Source organism: Enhydra lutris, unplaced genomic scaffold, assembly GCF_002288905.1.
Source record: "Enhydra lutris kenyoni isolate GAN:26980312 unplaced genomic scaffold, ASM228890v2 scaffoldscaffold54, whole genome shotgun sequence".
Taxonomy (NCBI): domain Eukaryota; kingdom Metazoa; phylum Chordata; class Mammalia; order Carnivora; family Mustelidae; genus Enhydra; species Enhydra lutris.
The window spans coordinates 10332287-10349291 of record NW_019154138.1 but is presented as its reverse complement, the minus strand read 5'-3'; the positions used below and the strand labels follow the sequence as shown (position 1 = coordinate 10349291).

The 17005-nt window shown below is 36.6% G+C and overlaps 1 protein-coding gene across 6 annotated transcripts in view; it reads left to right on the top strand.

The window, feature by feature from the left end:
- LOC111157346 (CCR4-NOT transcription complex subunit 1) overlaps positions 1-17005 on the top strand; it is a 111054-nt gene that overhangs the window by 68107 nt on the left and 25942 nt on the right. For 2 of the 6 annotated variants that reach the window (XM_022518673.1, XM_022518676.1), the window contains exons 17-25: positions 4540-4690; positions 5885-6086; positions 7555-7701; positions 8812-8936; positions 9466-9752; positions 10826-10904; positions 13799-14029; positions 14341-14481; positions 15399-15578. In XM_022518673.1, coding sequence (XP_022374381.1) covers positions 4540-4690; positions 5885-6086; positions 7555-7701; positions 8812-8936; positions 9466-9752; positions 10826-10904; positions 13799-14029; positions 14341-14481; positions 15399-15578 — 1543 coding nt within the window. The remainder of the gene's footprint in view (positions 1-4539; positions 4691-5884; positions 6087-7554; positions 7702-8811; positions 8937-9465; positions 9753-10825; positions 10905-13798; positions 14030-14340; positions 14482-15398; positions 15579-17005) is intronic. The other 4 variants (XM_022518674.1, XM_022518677.1, XM_022518675.1 and 1 more) reach the window with 2 other exon arrangements.

Here is a 17005-nt window from a genome sequence, read left to right as displayed (position 1 = left end):
ACTGTTATCTTCCACCCTAGGCAGCCAGAAAATTAAAACAGTTCCCTTTAAATGTATCAGCAAGTATCTCGTGAGGGAAAAGGCTGTGCTTGGCCAGCTCTTAGGTCAGATAATCTTGCCATTGTTGTCTCTCAGGGTTCTCTGAGGATGAGGCTTTGGAGATGCCTCAAGCCAGTTCTGAGCCCTGTCCTGTGACTGTCAGGCTGTTGGTTTTTCTCTGTAATGATAGGTTTTCAAGGTTGCTGTCCAGCTGGAGGGGGCGGCATGGGAGTAAAGCAAATTGAGATACCGGAAAGCTTTTATTACGAAGATTCAGTCTTTCTGGAATAAAAATTTCTGGATTGTTATATATCAAGAATTCATGTATCATATATATGTTATGTATCATATATGTAAGAGTTCTAATATAGTTGATTCTGATAATTTTTGCCACTTTTCTAGTTGCTTTTATGGAGTAGAGAATATTTGGAGATCTTTTTATTTCACCGTTTGCTTATGTACTGTGTATTTTTTTGTAATTTCTTTTTTTTTTTTTTTTTAAAGATTTTATCCGTGTATTTGACAGAGATCACAAGTAGGCAGAGAGAGAGAGGAGGAAGCAGGCTCCCTGATAGGCAGAGAGCCCGATGTGGGGCTTGATCCCAGGACCCTGGGATCATGACCTGAGCTGAAAGCAGAGGCTTTAACCCACTGAGCCACCCAGGTGCCCTTTTTTGTAATTTCTGAAGCATAATAAACACCTATGAGTCTACTGTGCAGCTTAACCTGTAACATTTTTGGAGCTAACTTTGTCTTCCTCTCCAGTCCTGTTTTCGTAAGCTATCCCATGTAGATCTTGAATTTTATTTTGCTTTTCTATGCTTTTTGAGAAATTTGCACACATATATCCCTAACTGGGTGTTCTCAGGGAGTATTCCTTCCTCAGAGTTATTTGATACTGTTATAGATTGTTACAAGCAGAGAGAAATGTGTTAAGGGCATCTAGTAGGTAAAGGCCGGGGTTGCTGTTAAACATTTTATAGTCCACAGTAGAGCCTCCCAACAACAAAGAATTATCCAGTCCATAGTGCTGATAGTGCAACAGTTGAGAAACCCTGCTCTGTAAGTTCTTAATGTTTTAAAATTTAGTTTTAGAATGTTGCCTTTCACATTTGTACATTGTAATCCACCTGGAAGTAAGTAAACTGGAATTAAATACTGGAAATTTAAGGGCATATTGAAATTGGATAAAATGTTTTGTATTTTTTTGTAAGGAGGTGGTTTACCCAACTCCAGGTTTTAATTTCTTTTGTTGCTGTATTAGAAGAACCTGTCTTGTCGAAGAATTTTAATGATGCATGTAAATGCCAAAGAAGGGAAGTTCTTCCAGTTAATAAATACAGAAATAATTATGATGGAGTTATAAACTTCAGTGGCTGCTAAAAGTCGTGAGAGAATGTTTGAGGAGCAGGACAATCACCTAATTTCAGCGTCTCTCCCCACAAATTACCTTATAATAACAAAGGGGGAAAGAAGTAACATTTCAATGGAGAAGCCTGGCATATGCCACATTAATTTATAGATCAAAGTGATCACCAGCTCTCTATATCATATGCCTCCTAATTAAATGCACTGAGGGGACATCTGACTCTTGTTCTTGGGGTGTTTTGAGTTTAAGCCCCACATTGGGTATCGAGATTACTTAAAACAATAATATAAACAAAAAATAAAATGCACGGAGAAGAATGTAATGTAACTTATGTGGTAGTCCTGCAACAAACGCATCTAAAATATAAGATATCAGACAAACTCAAATCAAGGGATATTGAATAAATTAACTTAAAAAAAATCCAGTTGGAGGAAGACAAATAACAGCTGGTGAATTTCTCTAGTTCAAAGAAGTGGTGACAGCAGTGCAGTGGATCGGATCATGAGGCAGGGGAATAATAGCAGTGAAGTATCTTGTGGGAATGATGTAATTTGAATATGGCTTATTTGTGTTAAACTTCCTGATATATATTATTCTACGTAGTTCTATAAGAAAATGTCCTTGTTCTTAGGATAAATGTAGTGAAGTATTTAGGGATAAAAGATAACGTCTTTACATACACTTTTTGGAGGAGAGTATAGAAAGACTGGCTAAACAAATTGGGCAAAATGTAACTAATTGGTGAGTAAAGCATTTATGGGAGTCCCTAATAATATTCTGGTCTCTTTAAGTTTGAAATTGTGTCAAATATAAGAAAGTTTTTTCCAAATAATAAGGAATATTTTAATTAACCATAGCTTGTCAATCTGAGATACCCACTGTTTAATATTTTAACATCTGAAATGATTCATATCATTAGTGATAACAGTTGAAATTAGTTTATTTCCTTTTTGTGTAATACATAAAATATTGTGTCTTAAAATTTAAGGCCTTTTGTATTCATTGCAACATAGTGATTATTATTTACTAGTGGAGACCATTAACCCATGGCATACATGTCTTTGGAATGGTTTCTTAGTTATTTATTTGAATTTTTATTTATTTTTAAAATTTCAGTGTTCTAGAATTCATTGTTTATGCACATTCATTGTTTATGCAGTGCTCCATGTAATACGTGCCCTCCATAATACCCACCACCAGGCTCACCCAACCTCCCACCCTCCGCCCCTCCAAAACACTCAGATTGTTTTTCACAGTCCACAGTCTCTCATAGTTTGTCTCCCCCTCTAATTTCCCCCAACTCCCTTCTCCTCTCCATCTCCCCATGTCCTCCGTGTTATTCCTTATACTCCACAAATAAGCCATTAACCCATGGCATAGATGTCTTTGGAATGATTTCTTATTTATTTATTTAGTTAGTTAGTTATGGTCTCTTTTTTTAACTAAGAAACTAAGAGGGATCTTTGTGGCTCTTACCCCCACCTTGTTCTTGTTTGGTAACCATTTTCATTTATATTTGGGGGTTATCTTTGCATTTTAAAAAGTATTTGTGTATTTTCCTCTTTACTACAGTGAATGGAGAATATTGTATACTCTATAACAACATGCTTTCATTTGATCAGGTATCCTACAGTTTATTCCATAGAATCAAAGAGCTTTCTTATTCCTTGTAATTGCTGCATAGTACTTCATTGAGTAGATGTTTGCGCTTTATTAAACCAGTTTCTGACTGGTGGACATTCTGATTATTTTTGCTATATATCATAAGTAGTGTTGCAGTAAATAGTGTTTGTAGCCATCGTCTTTGCTAGTGTGTATTTGGGACCATTAGAAGCAGAGCCTATTGGAATAAATGGAAATGCATGTATAGTTTTATTAGTTACTGGAAAATTTCCCTCCCTAGGAAGTTTTTCATTCTGTATAACCACCAGCAGTGAAAATGTCTATTTCCTCATAGCCTTGCTAGTGGAGTATTTGGTAATCTAAGAGATCACACTGGTATGTCCATGAAGTTTTAATTGCATGGGAGTAGGTATTTGAACTTAGATATATAGAGGCTAGAGAGAGCTAGTCATGTTTTTTTCTGTTTGAAATGTCTTTGTTTGCAGCATCTTTTGGAAATTAGTACTAAAGTAAATAAGTAAACTCAAACTTGTAGTACTTGACATCTCCCTCTTCTTTTCCATGATCTGTTAATATTTTTTCTTTCCTGCTTTAATAGATGAAAAAAAACCCAACTCATTGTTCATTTAAATTCATAATCCGTGTTGGAGCCACTGTGTCTTTCATACTGGTTCAAGTAAGAATTTTGTAGATTGTACTGTAGTGATTTGATGTCTAGTTTTATATTTCATTTCCCAAACATGAAATAATGGTCTTCTCTGACTGACTACTTTTACTTCTTGATGGCAGTAGTAATATTCTGAATTTAGGAGGAAAGATTAAAGACAGAATCAAGTTTGTATAGAGTTTAGAAATACAAGGGTTTTCTACAGTTTTATGAGGCAGTGATGCCTTAAGATGAGAAGGTGGGTTTTTCATTAAACAAACATTTATCCTACTTGACATTTTAGGAATCAGTTCTTTATGTGCTTGACAGGTGTAGTGACTACATGTATATGGTATTTTTATCTATACTTAAATGTTTTGCATTTATGAGAAACTAGTATTGAGTTTTCTTATCTGTTGGCTTTGCTATATTCAGGTTTGGGCATAATTTTTGGCAAAATGGGTGAATATATGTAATGTTTCTTGGAGTGTTTTTAAAAATACATTTGTTGTGCCATACAAAAGGCTTAGTTTCAAGGGTATAAAATAGGTATCTCCACGAGAGAGCCGTTGCTCAGAAAACCCTTGTTTAATGATGGATGCAAAGACTTGGGGTATGGTGGAAATTTAGGCACATGTTCTGTCAGGTTTTCTTTATTAGAAAATTAGGTATGTGGGTGCCTGGGTAGCCCACTTGGTTAAGCATCCAACTCTTGATCTCAGCTCAGGTCTTGATTTCAGGGTTGTGAGTTTAAGCCCCACATTGGGCTCCACATTGGTCATGGAGCCTACTTAAAAGAAAAAATCAGGTTTGTTTCTTTAGGTGTTCTAAGTGATATTTTTTGTTTCTCTTCTGTTGTTAGGAGTGTTTCTCAGGAGTTATCAGAAACCATCCTTACCATGGTGGCCAATTGCAGTAATGTTATGAACAAGGCCAGACAGCCTCCACCTGGAGTTATGCCAAAAGGACGCCCTCCTAGTGCTAGCAGCTTAGATGCCATTTCTCCCGTTCAGGTAAATGAATGCTACAACTGGTACATCTGTGTGTGTTCATAGACTTGGAATAGAATAAACTTCTACATCATTTGTAATTTGTCAAATGAAAATTTGTCTAAATATATTACCTTATAGATACCTGCATGTCTAGCATCCACTACTACATTATAAAGGAGATCCATAAATAGGCATTATAGTTGAGGATAGACTTTAATCATTAAATAGAACGTGACTCTGAGAGGAAAGGTACAAAACAACTTATTTAGGTAAATGATAAGGGCTTCTTTTTAAAATAAGAGTAACTTAGACTTGAGAAATAAGCACTGCCTTTGAACCTGATGTGTCTTGTTTGTAGCTTCACGGGCCAAGCAACAGTGCTAGAGCATAAGGACTTGTTATAACTGGGGCTCTTCAGCTCTCAACTGAACTGCTCTTTTAAAAACAAGGTACATTTAAGTTACTCCCTGACACCAACCACCCTCCTTCTCTCTGGGAGCAACATATTCCACTTCTCTTTTCATCTGCATTGATTGGCAGATTGGGGTTTAAGAAAAGAATGTTTAGTGATTCTTCAGGGGCCACTTTATAAAAGGCATTTTGTGTACCATTTTCTATGTCATGAACGTCTGAAATAATGACACAAACTAAGAAGCTTGAAAATGCAGTTATAGATATTTTAAAAGATCTTTTGGTGAATAGCATACCTTGTTTTTTGTTTGTTTGTTTTAAATTAGAGCTGATCTCCTCCAGCCCTCAAGATCTTCACATTTTGAGTAGATTTATTTGTTTTGACTGGAAGATTTATTTCTGATTGCTAAGTTTTTCGTGTTGAAAGTTAAATAATGTAGTTTGAGAGATTCTTTCTGGTACAAAGGGGCTTATTGGAAATTTTGAAGACCTAACAACTGTCCTTTGTCACTGCTGAGTGCTGGCTGCAGGGCAGTTCATCATAAGTGTTATTCTTGAAGTTTTGTATCCCTCATTACGGCTCTGATACTTTGGCAGAGGCTAACTCTTGAAACCTATTCTGTGACATAGTAAGAAAAAAGACTAGCACAGTTGACTTGATTTGAGGATTTAGGTATTATGATTGTTCGGGGTTTTGCAGTTTACCGATTAAGCATATGAAGAGCTAAAGATTTCTTTACCTGTATCATATGTCTGTATGTTCTTAAAGTATGTTTAATACATTTTTATAATGTTTTTCTTTAGATTGACCCTCTTGGTGGAATGGCATCTCTTAGTATAGGTGGTTCAGCTGCCCCTCACACCCAGAGTATGCAGGGTTTTCCTCCAAATTTGGGTTCTGCCTTCAGTACCCCTCAATCACCAGCAAAAGCATTTCCACCCCTTTCAACCCCAAATCAGACAACTGCTTTCAGTGGTATTGGAGGACTTTCATCACAGCTTCCAGGTAAGGGGGAGCAGTGGTGGATGAGAGTGCAGATTATTTGTAAATCTCATTGTGCTTTAGTGTGGGGTAAGGTGTTTGGAGTCACTGTTGTAATGAAAGCTGTTTAAATTGTGAGGTGGTTTCATTCTTCAAAGCTGGGAAGAGAACACTATACTATTATAATATTAATTAATTCAGATTATAAGGATTCTGTTTTACCAAGTGATAATACAGACATTAACAAGTGTGTTAATGACATTCTGAAAGATGGAGGTTCAGATAAAGAATTCACAGCTTTATGAATCATTCAGTAAATAATAAAGGTAGAAAATATTTCACATAGGAGATTCAGGTAGATGTTCTGCTTCGTTATACCTCACCTACCTTGAAAATGATAGTAAATCCCTAACACTTTTTTAGTTATTTCAAATGTTTTGGCTTTGAACTTTATATTGAAGTAAAGGTTACGTTTTTTCCCCTCTCCTGTACCCATTTGTTTCCTCCTAAGCTATCTGCATCTTTTATCTTCAGGGTATAAGTTTCAGTGTACCAAAATTTAAGGACTGAAAATGTGATGACTCTGTAACCTGATTAGCAGTTCTTTTGTATGGTTCTAACCCTGATTGTTGATTTATTTAAGTCAAAATTAATTTCCTTAATAAGGCCTTCTTATAAATTCTGTTGGCTAGAGTTGAGTGGAATAAGCAAGTCCTGGCTCATGCTAACTGGAAGATACTATGAAATTCTTTAGTTTTCAATCAGCGTTAAAAGCAAACCAGTTCCTCTTAGTTTGACTATATTATATAGCATATCACCTATGAGAATGTACAGTTAAAGATTTCTATATTAGTCTTATTAAGAATATAAATAAATGGGGGCGCCTGGGTGGCTCAGTGGGTTAAGCCGCTGCCTTCGGCTCAGGTCATGATCTCAGGGTCCTGGGATCGAGTCCCGCATCGGGCTCTCTGCTCAGCAGGGAGCCTGCTTCCCTCTCTCTCTCTCTCTGCCTGCCTTTCCGTCTACTTGTGATCTCTGTCAAATAAATAAATAAAATCTTAAAAAAAAAAAAAGTATTCTTAAAAAAAAAAAAGAATATAAATAAATGAACAATTCTATATGCTGAAGACATTTTTGTGTTTTCCTTTTTTTAAAAAAAGATTTGAGAGCGAGAGCATGCATGTGTGCACAAATGGGTGTGGGCAAAGGGAGAGGGAGAAGCAGACTCCCTGTGAGGGAATCTGACACAGGGCTGGATCACAGGACCCTAAGATCATTGTGCTAGGCTGAAGGCAGGTGTTTAACCAACTGAGCCACCCTGATGCCCCACCTTGCCCATTTTTATCTACTTTTATTTAGATCTGTATAAAATTAAATATTGTTATAAGCGAATTTACAAAGACACTGTCATTCTAAATAAAAACCTAGATCTTTGATGTAAGTAAAGAATATGAGTAATGATAAGACTTCTGGCTGCCTTCCTTCTTTCTAGTAGGTGGTCTTGGCACAGGCAGCCTGACTGGTATAGGAACTGGGGCTCTTGGACTCCCTGCAGTGAATAACGATCCTTTTGTACAGAGGAAACTGGGCACCTCTGGACTGAACCAGCCTACATTCCAGCAGAGTAAGATGAAACCTTGTAAGTGGTAATGTTGTCTGTGATTGTGAAGTGTGACTGATGTACATAAAGCTTTTTAGATTTCCAGTTTGTTGCCCCTACAGTTATGTGGACAAAAAAATTGACTTCACATATTGTTAGTGGGGGTGATTGTTTGATGTGCCTTGTAGGTCAGTGGGAATTAATTGACTAACTTGAGTTACTGAAATAAAAATTTGAGTTATCTCCATTGATCTGGATTGTTAGAACAGTATGATGGTTAATAAGAGGTAGCATCTTTTAGGGGCGTTACTCTAAAAGTAAGAAACACAGTAAAAAGCGGTTTTTAGCATTTAAATGTATGTATATAAATCTTATACTCATTCTAAAAATGTGTTGGTGGTGTTCTTTTGTTGTTTTTAAACAATTCAGGAGCAGCTATGAGAATTTCAAATTTTTGTTTCAGCCTGACAGTTTTATATAAGGCAGTTTAAGGTTAAAGCTTTATGATATATATAGCCTTATATGTAATAATCATCGCATGACATATCTGATGTAACTTGGAAGACAGCTTTTAAAGTTTCACCTCCTTAGTAAGTTAATTCTCAAAGTCAGAAGTCCTCTTTGTAAATATGTAGGTATTGTTTACCTATAAATACCCTTGTTGTTGGGACCAGATATTCATTATATAGGATTTGAAAGTATACCAGTTGACTTGAAAACGTTAGTGTGAAAGGCTTGTCTGAATGTTATGTTTTGTAGCATGCTTTGTGTTTACATCAGTGTGTTATGCACATGCATTGATAATTCTTATATGTTAGATGTCATTTTTATTATAAAGTAGTAAAGACTTGTTAATGTCAAGTGAGGTTGTGTTAAGGACCAGTGCAGTGTGGATTTGAATGTAGTGAACTTTCATGGTTTTGTAAAATACTAAGGTAGAACTACATTTGTAAGGCACTTGTTAAAATCTTTTATATGTACGCAAAATACTTGAATATTGATCTTTGACCACTTAATAATTTCTTCATTTTCTTTTATTTTTTTTCCCTTAAGATTAAAAGGGTATTTTTCTCTTTGGCTCTCTGTATAAAAGTGGGCGATTGGGGAAAGAGCTTAAATGCCCACTGGTTGCCTTTCTGTTTCTAACAGCGGACCTGTCTCAGGTGTGGCCAGAGGCAAATCAGCACTTTAGTAAAGAAATAGATGATGAAGCAAACAGCTATTTTCAGAGAATATATAATCATCCACCACATCCAACTATGTCTGTTGATGAGGTAAGTGTCTAGGATGTTCTAATACTTGATGGTTTATATAAATCTTAAATCCCCTTTCAAAGTTTTTAGAAATTCAGCTCAGAGTGTTCTGGTATGTATATGTATACCCTTTGAGATTTAATATTCATCTCAGGCTCAGTATATTGTTAAATATCTTGATTAAGAATCCTTTTTAATAAATAAATAAAATCTTAAAAAACTTTTTTAAAGATTATATATCGTATATCTATTTTTAAAGTATATTCTTTTTTTTTAAAGTAAATCTATTCTTTTTTTTTAAGTATATCTATTCTTCTTAGTAATCTCTACACCCAGTGTGGAACTCTACACCCTATGTGGAGCTCGAATGCATGACCCCAAGATCAAGAGATGCATGCTTTTCCAACTGAGCCAGCCAGTCTCCCCCCGCCTTAAAGATTTTATTTTTTTAAAATATATTCTTTTTAACAGTTCTTTGAAGAATATTTAAGGAATGCTTTTCATCATAGTTTCCTTTATGCGTGTTTTGTTTTTTTCTTGCTTTTTCTAGGTATTAGAAATGTTACAGAGGTTTAAAGATTCTACCATAAAGAGGGAACGAGAAGTCTTTAACTGTATGCTGAGGAACTTGTTTGAAGAATATCGGTTTTTCCCCCAGTACCCTGATAAAGAGTTACATATAACAGCCTGCCTGTTTGGTGGGATAATTGAAAAAGGACTGGTCACTTACATGGCACTAGGTCTGGCCCTGCGATATGTTCTTGAAGCCTTACGCAAGCCTTTTGGTTCCAAAATGTATTATTTTGGGATTGCTGCACTAGATAGGTTTAAAAATAGGTGAGTGAATAGGTTTCCTATGAAGCATTTATCTCCCTTTTTTAAAGATTTATTTATTTGAGAGAGAGAGGGCATGTGAGAGAGGGAGGGAGAGAATCTTAAGCCGACTCCACACCAAGCCTGCGCAGAACAGAGCCCCACATGAGGCTTGATCTCACCACCTTGAGTTCATGACCTGAGCTGAAACCAGGGTTCCAATGCTTAACTGTGCTACCCAGGTGCCCTGGAAGCATCTTTAGTTAATACAAGAAGAAATAATAACTCACTTATCAACTAATTCTTGCCGTGCCCCATCATTGTATGTATCTTAACATCTGTATGAAGTAGAAGGGGAGGAAGTGAAAATAGTTTATTACAATTATCAAATAAGTGGTAGGAAAAGTGTAAATTGACATACTGTTTTTGTTGTTGTTTATTTAAGTATACTTGAAAGGCACCATTTTAGATTACAGTACTTTGAGTTTTGCAGAATTTAGAACCACTATTACAATCAGGATCTTGAAAATTTGTTACTTGTAAGCAGTTCTCTTATTTCCCCTTTGTAGTTCTTTGACCCCTGGCAATCATGGATCTGATTTCTTTCTAGTTTTCCTAGTATTCTATAAGCAGAACCATAGAGAGTATGTATGAGTCTGACTTCTTGCAGTTAGGCTGATGCTTTTGAAATTAATCTGTTTTACTGTATGTTTCAGTAGTTCCTTTTTATTGTATTGATTAACTATGTATGTATGGGTTAACCGTGTTACTGAATGGATTAACTATGAATTGTTTTCCATTTACCTGTTAATGAACATTTGAAATTGTTCCCAGATAGTGATTTTAATGGCTTGTTGTAATCAAGTTTAAACTGAAATCGGACCTTTAAAAAACAAAGGATACTGTTTTCTGATGTAAAAAGAAGTTCATAGATATTTCTCTCCCTTACTTCCATGCTCTTATCTGGCAATCTCTTCAAGTAGGTGTTTCCTAGGGGCCAGTGGCCTAGACTAGCATTTGGACGAAAATTTGTTAATTTTGCTGCTTCTGTTTGTACATGAGGTGATGAATGAATGAATGAATGTTTTTGTTGGCAGATTGAAGGACTATCCCCAGTATTGTCAGCACTTGGCTTCTATCAGTCACTTTATGCAATTTCCACATCATTTACAGGAGGTAAGTGTCTTTAATACCTAAAATCTCTTCAGTAGGAGAGCTTACTTTGATTTTGGATTTGCTGGGACTGGCATTAAGATTTCTTAATGATTGGCATTATATAAGCATATATACTATTTGTTGCTCATTTTGCATCTTAATAATAGGTCATGAAAAAATCGTTTTTGGATGATCTTTTCTAAGCAGTGGTTTTGCTTCATTTAGTAAAGGCTTTTATCAGTTATTTTAGCCTGATACTGCTATTAAAGTATAGATATCATCTGCTGTTAATAAGAATTCTTGCATGGGATACCTGGGTGGCTCATCAGTTGAACATTGGAGTCTTGGTTTCAGCTCAGGTCATTATCTCAGGACTGAGCTCTGTGCTCATTGTAGAGTCTGCTTTAGATTCTTTTTCCCTCCCCACTCGCATGCTCTCTCTCAGATTAGTAAAATCGTATTAAAAAAAAAATTCTGCCTGATTGGCGAGTTCAAGCTTCATGTTGGGTGTAGAGATAACTTTAAAAAATAGTCTTTTTACCACCTGCTTAGATTCCTTTGATGTACTTGTTAAAAAGGAGGCAGTGCCTGAGGAAATGAACTTGGGATAGTGTACATTTTCTTAAAGATTTTTTTTTTTAAATTATTGAAAGAGAAAGTGTGAGGGCTCATGTGAGTGGGGTCGGGTGAGAAGCAGAAGGAGAGGGTCAGGTGGACTCTGTGCTAAGCATGGAGCCTGATGTGGGGCTCAGTGCCACAACCCTGAGGTATGACCTGAACCAAAATCAAGAGTCAGAAAAAAAGGAAAAAAAAAAAAAAAATCAAGAGTCAGGTGCTCAACCAACTGAGCCACCTAGGTGCCCCTAGATATTATATGTTATAAGCCACTTTACGTGATTATTCATGAAATTTGTAAGTTTTTGTTCTAGTGATTGATTTTAGATTAATTGGTTAGTCTTCATACCTTTGTCTTGTCTTTGGTCAAAACCTTGCTTATAGAGAATAAGAAAATTAATCTTTATTAACTTTGTTTTGCGTAAATCAGAGAAATGGCTTTATAATGTCATGTTTACACAAATCAGAAAGATCAGAGTATGAATCTACTTTTAATTTTTATTAGAATTTAGTCCAGTGTTTTCAACTAGTCCAACAGGGTTTGTTTGTAGGAGGGCAGAGTTTTTGTGATGGGTTAACCTAAAAGATCTATGGAGGGAAGCCACAAGTGTTACTCATTCATGTGAGGGGTTTGGGGGAATATGCCATTACTGTAGTACAGTACAGGAAAGCAGAGTTTTGTAAGGCTAAGATGAGAAATGTGTTTGGAATTCAGAGCTGGGAATATAGACCTAGGAAGTGCGGAGACGAGAGGTGGCCTGGAAATGATCACACAAAGCAGTGATTCCTAGTACCTCCTATAACAAGATAGTTAGAGGGTGAGAGAAAGGTTATTTGTATTTCTGTACTTAGTCAATTTATTTATTTTATTTATTTTTTAAAAGATTTTTATTTATTTGACAGGCAGGGAGAGGGAATATAAGCAGGGGGAGTAGGAAAGGGAGAAACAGGCTCCCCACTGAGCAGAGAGCCTGATGTGGGATTATCCCAGGACCCTGGGATCATGACCTGAGCTGAAGGCAGATGCTTAATGACTGAGCCACTCAGGTGCCCCTTAGTCAATTTAAAGTGCTATGCTTTATTCAGAGATTGTCTTTCCTACTTGAAAATGCCCTTTATTTATTTATCTTTTTGGGGAAGATTTATTTTTTATCAAAAGCAAGGGAAAGGGTTAGAGGAGAGAGAGTCTTAAGCAGACTCCCTGATGAACATGGAGCCCAACACCTGGCTCAATTTTAGGACCCTGAGATCATGACCTGAGCCAAAACCAAAAGTAGGGTGCTTAACTGACTGTGCCACTTAGAAGCCTTGAGAATGTCCTTCTTAAATAAAGTTATATAGTAGTTATCTGTTCGTTCGTTTGTTTTTTGTTTAGAGCTGGGGAGGGGCAGAGGGGAGAGAGGATCTTAAGCAGGCTCTTCACCCAGGGGAGAGCCTGACTTGGGGCTTGATTTCACAACCCTGAGATGATACTTGAACTGAAATGAAGAGCCAGATGCTTAACTGACTGAGCCACCTTGGTGCGGCTGGGTAGTAGTTTTTGTTTTGTTCAGGCATGGACTGCTGGAAATAGGATTAGGAGCCCTTTATCAGTTTTCTAATTTGTGTGTGGAAAGGAGGTTGAGTGGTCTATGAAATGGAAAGAAGTCTGCCTTCCTGCTTCTTTGGGTCTAGCTGACTTGGCTTTCAACAGTGTGTTTCTTTGTTTCATAGTAATACAGTTATTGAGAAATAACTCCTTTTTGGTCCTTAGGTTTCTCATCAGCATCCATTAAAAGAGATCAATGTAGTATAGAAATTTAGCGGTGCCTGGGCGACTCAGTTGGTTAAGCAGCTGCCTTCAGCTCAGGTCCTGGTCTGAGTCCTGGGATCAGGTTCTGCCTTGGGCTCTGCTCATCGGGAAGCCTGCTTCTCCCTCTCCCGCTCCCCCTGCCTATGCTCTCCTGCTCTCTCTCTGTCAAATAAATAAATAAAATCTTTTTAAAAATTCAGTATAGAAATTTAAAAATGTTAAAGTTTACATATATTAAGGGATTTATGAAAGTATATATGCAGGCATTGGTGGTGGCTGTTTTGAAAGTTGTTTTGCTCGTCTAGTCCCTTATAATATTGTAAGACATACTGTTTTACCTTCCAAAGAGCCCTATGGTATCTACTTATGTATATTATGTATAGGAATATGGACCAGAATGGGGCAGGGAGTAAGGGATATCCCCTCTCAGAAGTTAGAGGAGTATAATTCAACACTTTCAGTTTTCATTAAGAAGTCTTTTTATGTCTTATCCTCTCCCTTCCCCTAGTATATTGAATATGGACAACAGTCTAGAGATCCTCCTGTGAAAATGCAGGGCTCTATCACAACCCCTGGAAGTATTGCACTGGCTCAGGCCCAGGCTCAGGCCCAGGTTCCAGCAAAAGCTCCCCTTGCTGGTCAGGTTAGCACGATGGTAACCACCTCAACAACCACCACTGTTGCTAAAACGGTTACAGTCACCAGGCCAACCGGAGTCAGCTTTAAGAAAGATGTGCCAGTAAGTAAATCTTTTTTCTTTCCTTGGGTCTGTTAGTGTTGTACTGTCTCCAGTAGTGAGCATGTATTTTAATTTTATTATAAGTAACACATGCCTACTGAAAGTATAAAGACCAGCATTTCTCCCTCTGTATCTCCCCTCCCCAGATTTCTCAAAGACAGGCACTATATCAGTACACATTCTGGCCAACGCTTAGAGTATATAGCTGTATATATCATGTGTATGTTTTTTCCTGAAAGAATCGGTATACATTTTTTCCTGGGATTTGTTAAGCAGGCATTTCAGTTTATGTTGTTGTTGTTGTTTTATAGCCTTCTATTAATACTACAAATATAGACACGTTGCTTGTGGCCACAGATCAAACTGAAAGAATTGTAGAGCCCCCAGAGAATATCCAAGAGAAAATTGCTTTTATCTTCAATAATCTCTCACAATCGAATATGACCCAAAAGGTGAGCCTGTTGTAATAGTTTATATACCATTGTGAATGCTGTTTGTTCTTACCTTAATGGGTTGGGTGATTTATACTTGATATTCAGCACCCTTTGTAATACTTTACTTTAAAGGCGGAAGTAATAGAATCAAAACAAAGGGAAGGAGGATATACAACTAGTGGCTGTGGTTTTTGTAGACATTAAGTAGCATTAGTTTTGCAGCAGGTTTTACAGGCTTTTGAAATAAACTCAGTGGTCTCGTCATGGTGGAGGGTTTCATTTGTACCATGTTGCAAGTCATGTTTTCCCAGAGACCATTCAGAGCTTTTATTAGATGTCTGATAACTGAGGTAACTTTGTACAAAGCACAAGAAATGACCATTGCTTTTCAAGATTATATGTAAGGCATTGGAAATGCCTATGTTAGCTGGTAATATTAGCCTGAACAAGTAATTTTTGAGATATTACACATAAACCATCTTTGAAAATCCCTCCAGAATTGATTGGGGGATAAGCCTTTAGTGTCCTTTTGGAAGAGAAGTTTCCTGGAGTTGGAAATTTAGGAAAACATAGTTCCGGTGTTAGGTCTCTTAATGGCAGGTTGTACATTAATAATTTATGCAATTTTGGTCAAATGGAGAGTTGGGAAAGGTGGGGGTGAGGGACTTCATGTTTTATAATTTTAAAGCTGAAAGGAGCTATAGAATTTTAGTCCTAATCAACCCACAGTTTGGGAGATGACTGTATACTAACATGGAATTGAATATACTGTACTTCATAGCATGTGTCTGATGTGGGGGGGAGATGAAGTGTGGTGCTTGAGTATCTGATTTTGCAAGGAGCCACATGCTACATATTGTAGTGTTCACAGCAAAACCCCACAAAACTGTATTATCTTTTAATTGTGTACTTCCTGTGTTGCTTTGGTTGGCTAGGTTGAAGAACTAAAGGAAACCGTGAAGGAAGAATTTATGCCTTGGGTTTCACAGTACCTGGTTATGAAGAGAGTCAGTATTGAGCCAAACTTTCACAGCCTCTATTCAAACTTCCTTGACACGCTGAAGAACCCTGAATTTAATAAGATGGTTCTGAATGAGACCTACAGAAACATCAAAGTAAGATTTAGTTCTTCTGGTTTTTGTTTTGTTTTGTTTTGTTTTGTTTTTCATTACTGTTTTGAATTTGGAAATACTTGATTGTACAAGTAGAAATTTTGGGGAGGTGTTGCTGGGTTTTTTGTTTGTTTGTTTGTTTTTATGTTGCCTATATTAGGTTATCTGTGGAAGTTGCTCTAAGGTTTGTTTCAGATACGGAACTAATTTCATGAAGAATTTAGTTACATAGACATGTTCTGTTTACTTTGAAAGTAATTCTCCTATTCTGATTTTGTTTTCATCATTCCATGCATGGTTTTAAATCTTAGCCCTCTGTTAATGTCTCCTCTTCATATTTGTAATATGCTCTGAGCTCTAGTCCCTCAGGTTCTTTTTAATTGTCTTATAGAAATCCATTGTCTGTATATTTATTGCTAGTGAATATTTAGATTGTTAATAGCTTTATGTATTATAAAGACAGTGCTGCGGTGAGTCTTTGATGTCTTAAGTGCCATGTATCTCTGTACCGTAGCCTCAATTATGGAATAGCTGTTGTGAAGGATTCTCAGCAGTTCAGAGTCCGAGTTTTCCTAATGTGCTAACACTTGTTCCATAAAAGTAGGTATTTTATTTCTCAGGAAGAATAATGTTTCAAGAAAACCAGCATACAGCTGTCATCACTCTTTGATGAATAACGTGGGGTATTGGTTTAGGAACTAGCACTATATTTAAACCTGTGGATGGGAATTTTCCCCATTCTTGGTTACGCTGTAGTGCAAAAGAATTCCTGGCTCTTTCTGTTGCACAGCTGACTTTGTGCCATTCTGCTGTTGCTGGATAGGGTTAAGGAACATAACTATATTCACCCTTTTTTATCTAAAATTGTGATTGGGATATGAACGTACGCACATATTGTGGAGCAAAATTTCAAGATTCTTTTAAACAAATTGAAATTGCAACTTGATAGCCATAAATTTTAAGGTGTAACATGTTGCACATGGATGTGTGTACGTGCCCCCAAACAAACTCATGCAGTGGTTATATCCCCCTTAGGAAAGTAACAACTAGAGAATTCATGAAATAGGTATTCTAGAAATTTTAAAAGAAGCGTATTAATGAAATAAATAGGTATTCTAGAAAATTTAAAAGAAGCATTTAAGCATTATTATACTGTATTTCAGTAAGCTATTTTAGTTCTCTGTAGAGATACATAGTGACCTAGATAATGCTAAAGATTGCACTCAGTACTGTGATACTGGTTACATTTCTCCATATGCTTGTTGTCTTGAATGACTTGGAAGCATTGATTTATCATCATTTGAATTGGATTTGGCTCTTCAAAACTAGATTTGCAGTTGGATGTCTGCTTCAAAACTCACTAAAATCTTCAATTTTCAAATACTTTTCTGTAGGACTATACATGACCCCTTAACCTTGTGTAGTTATAC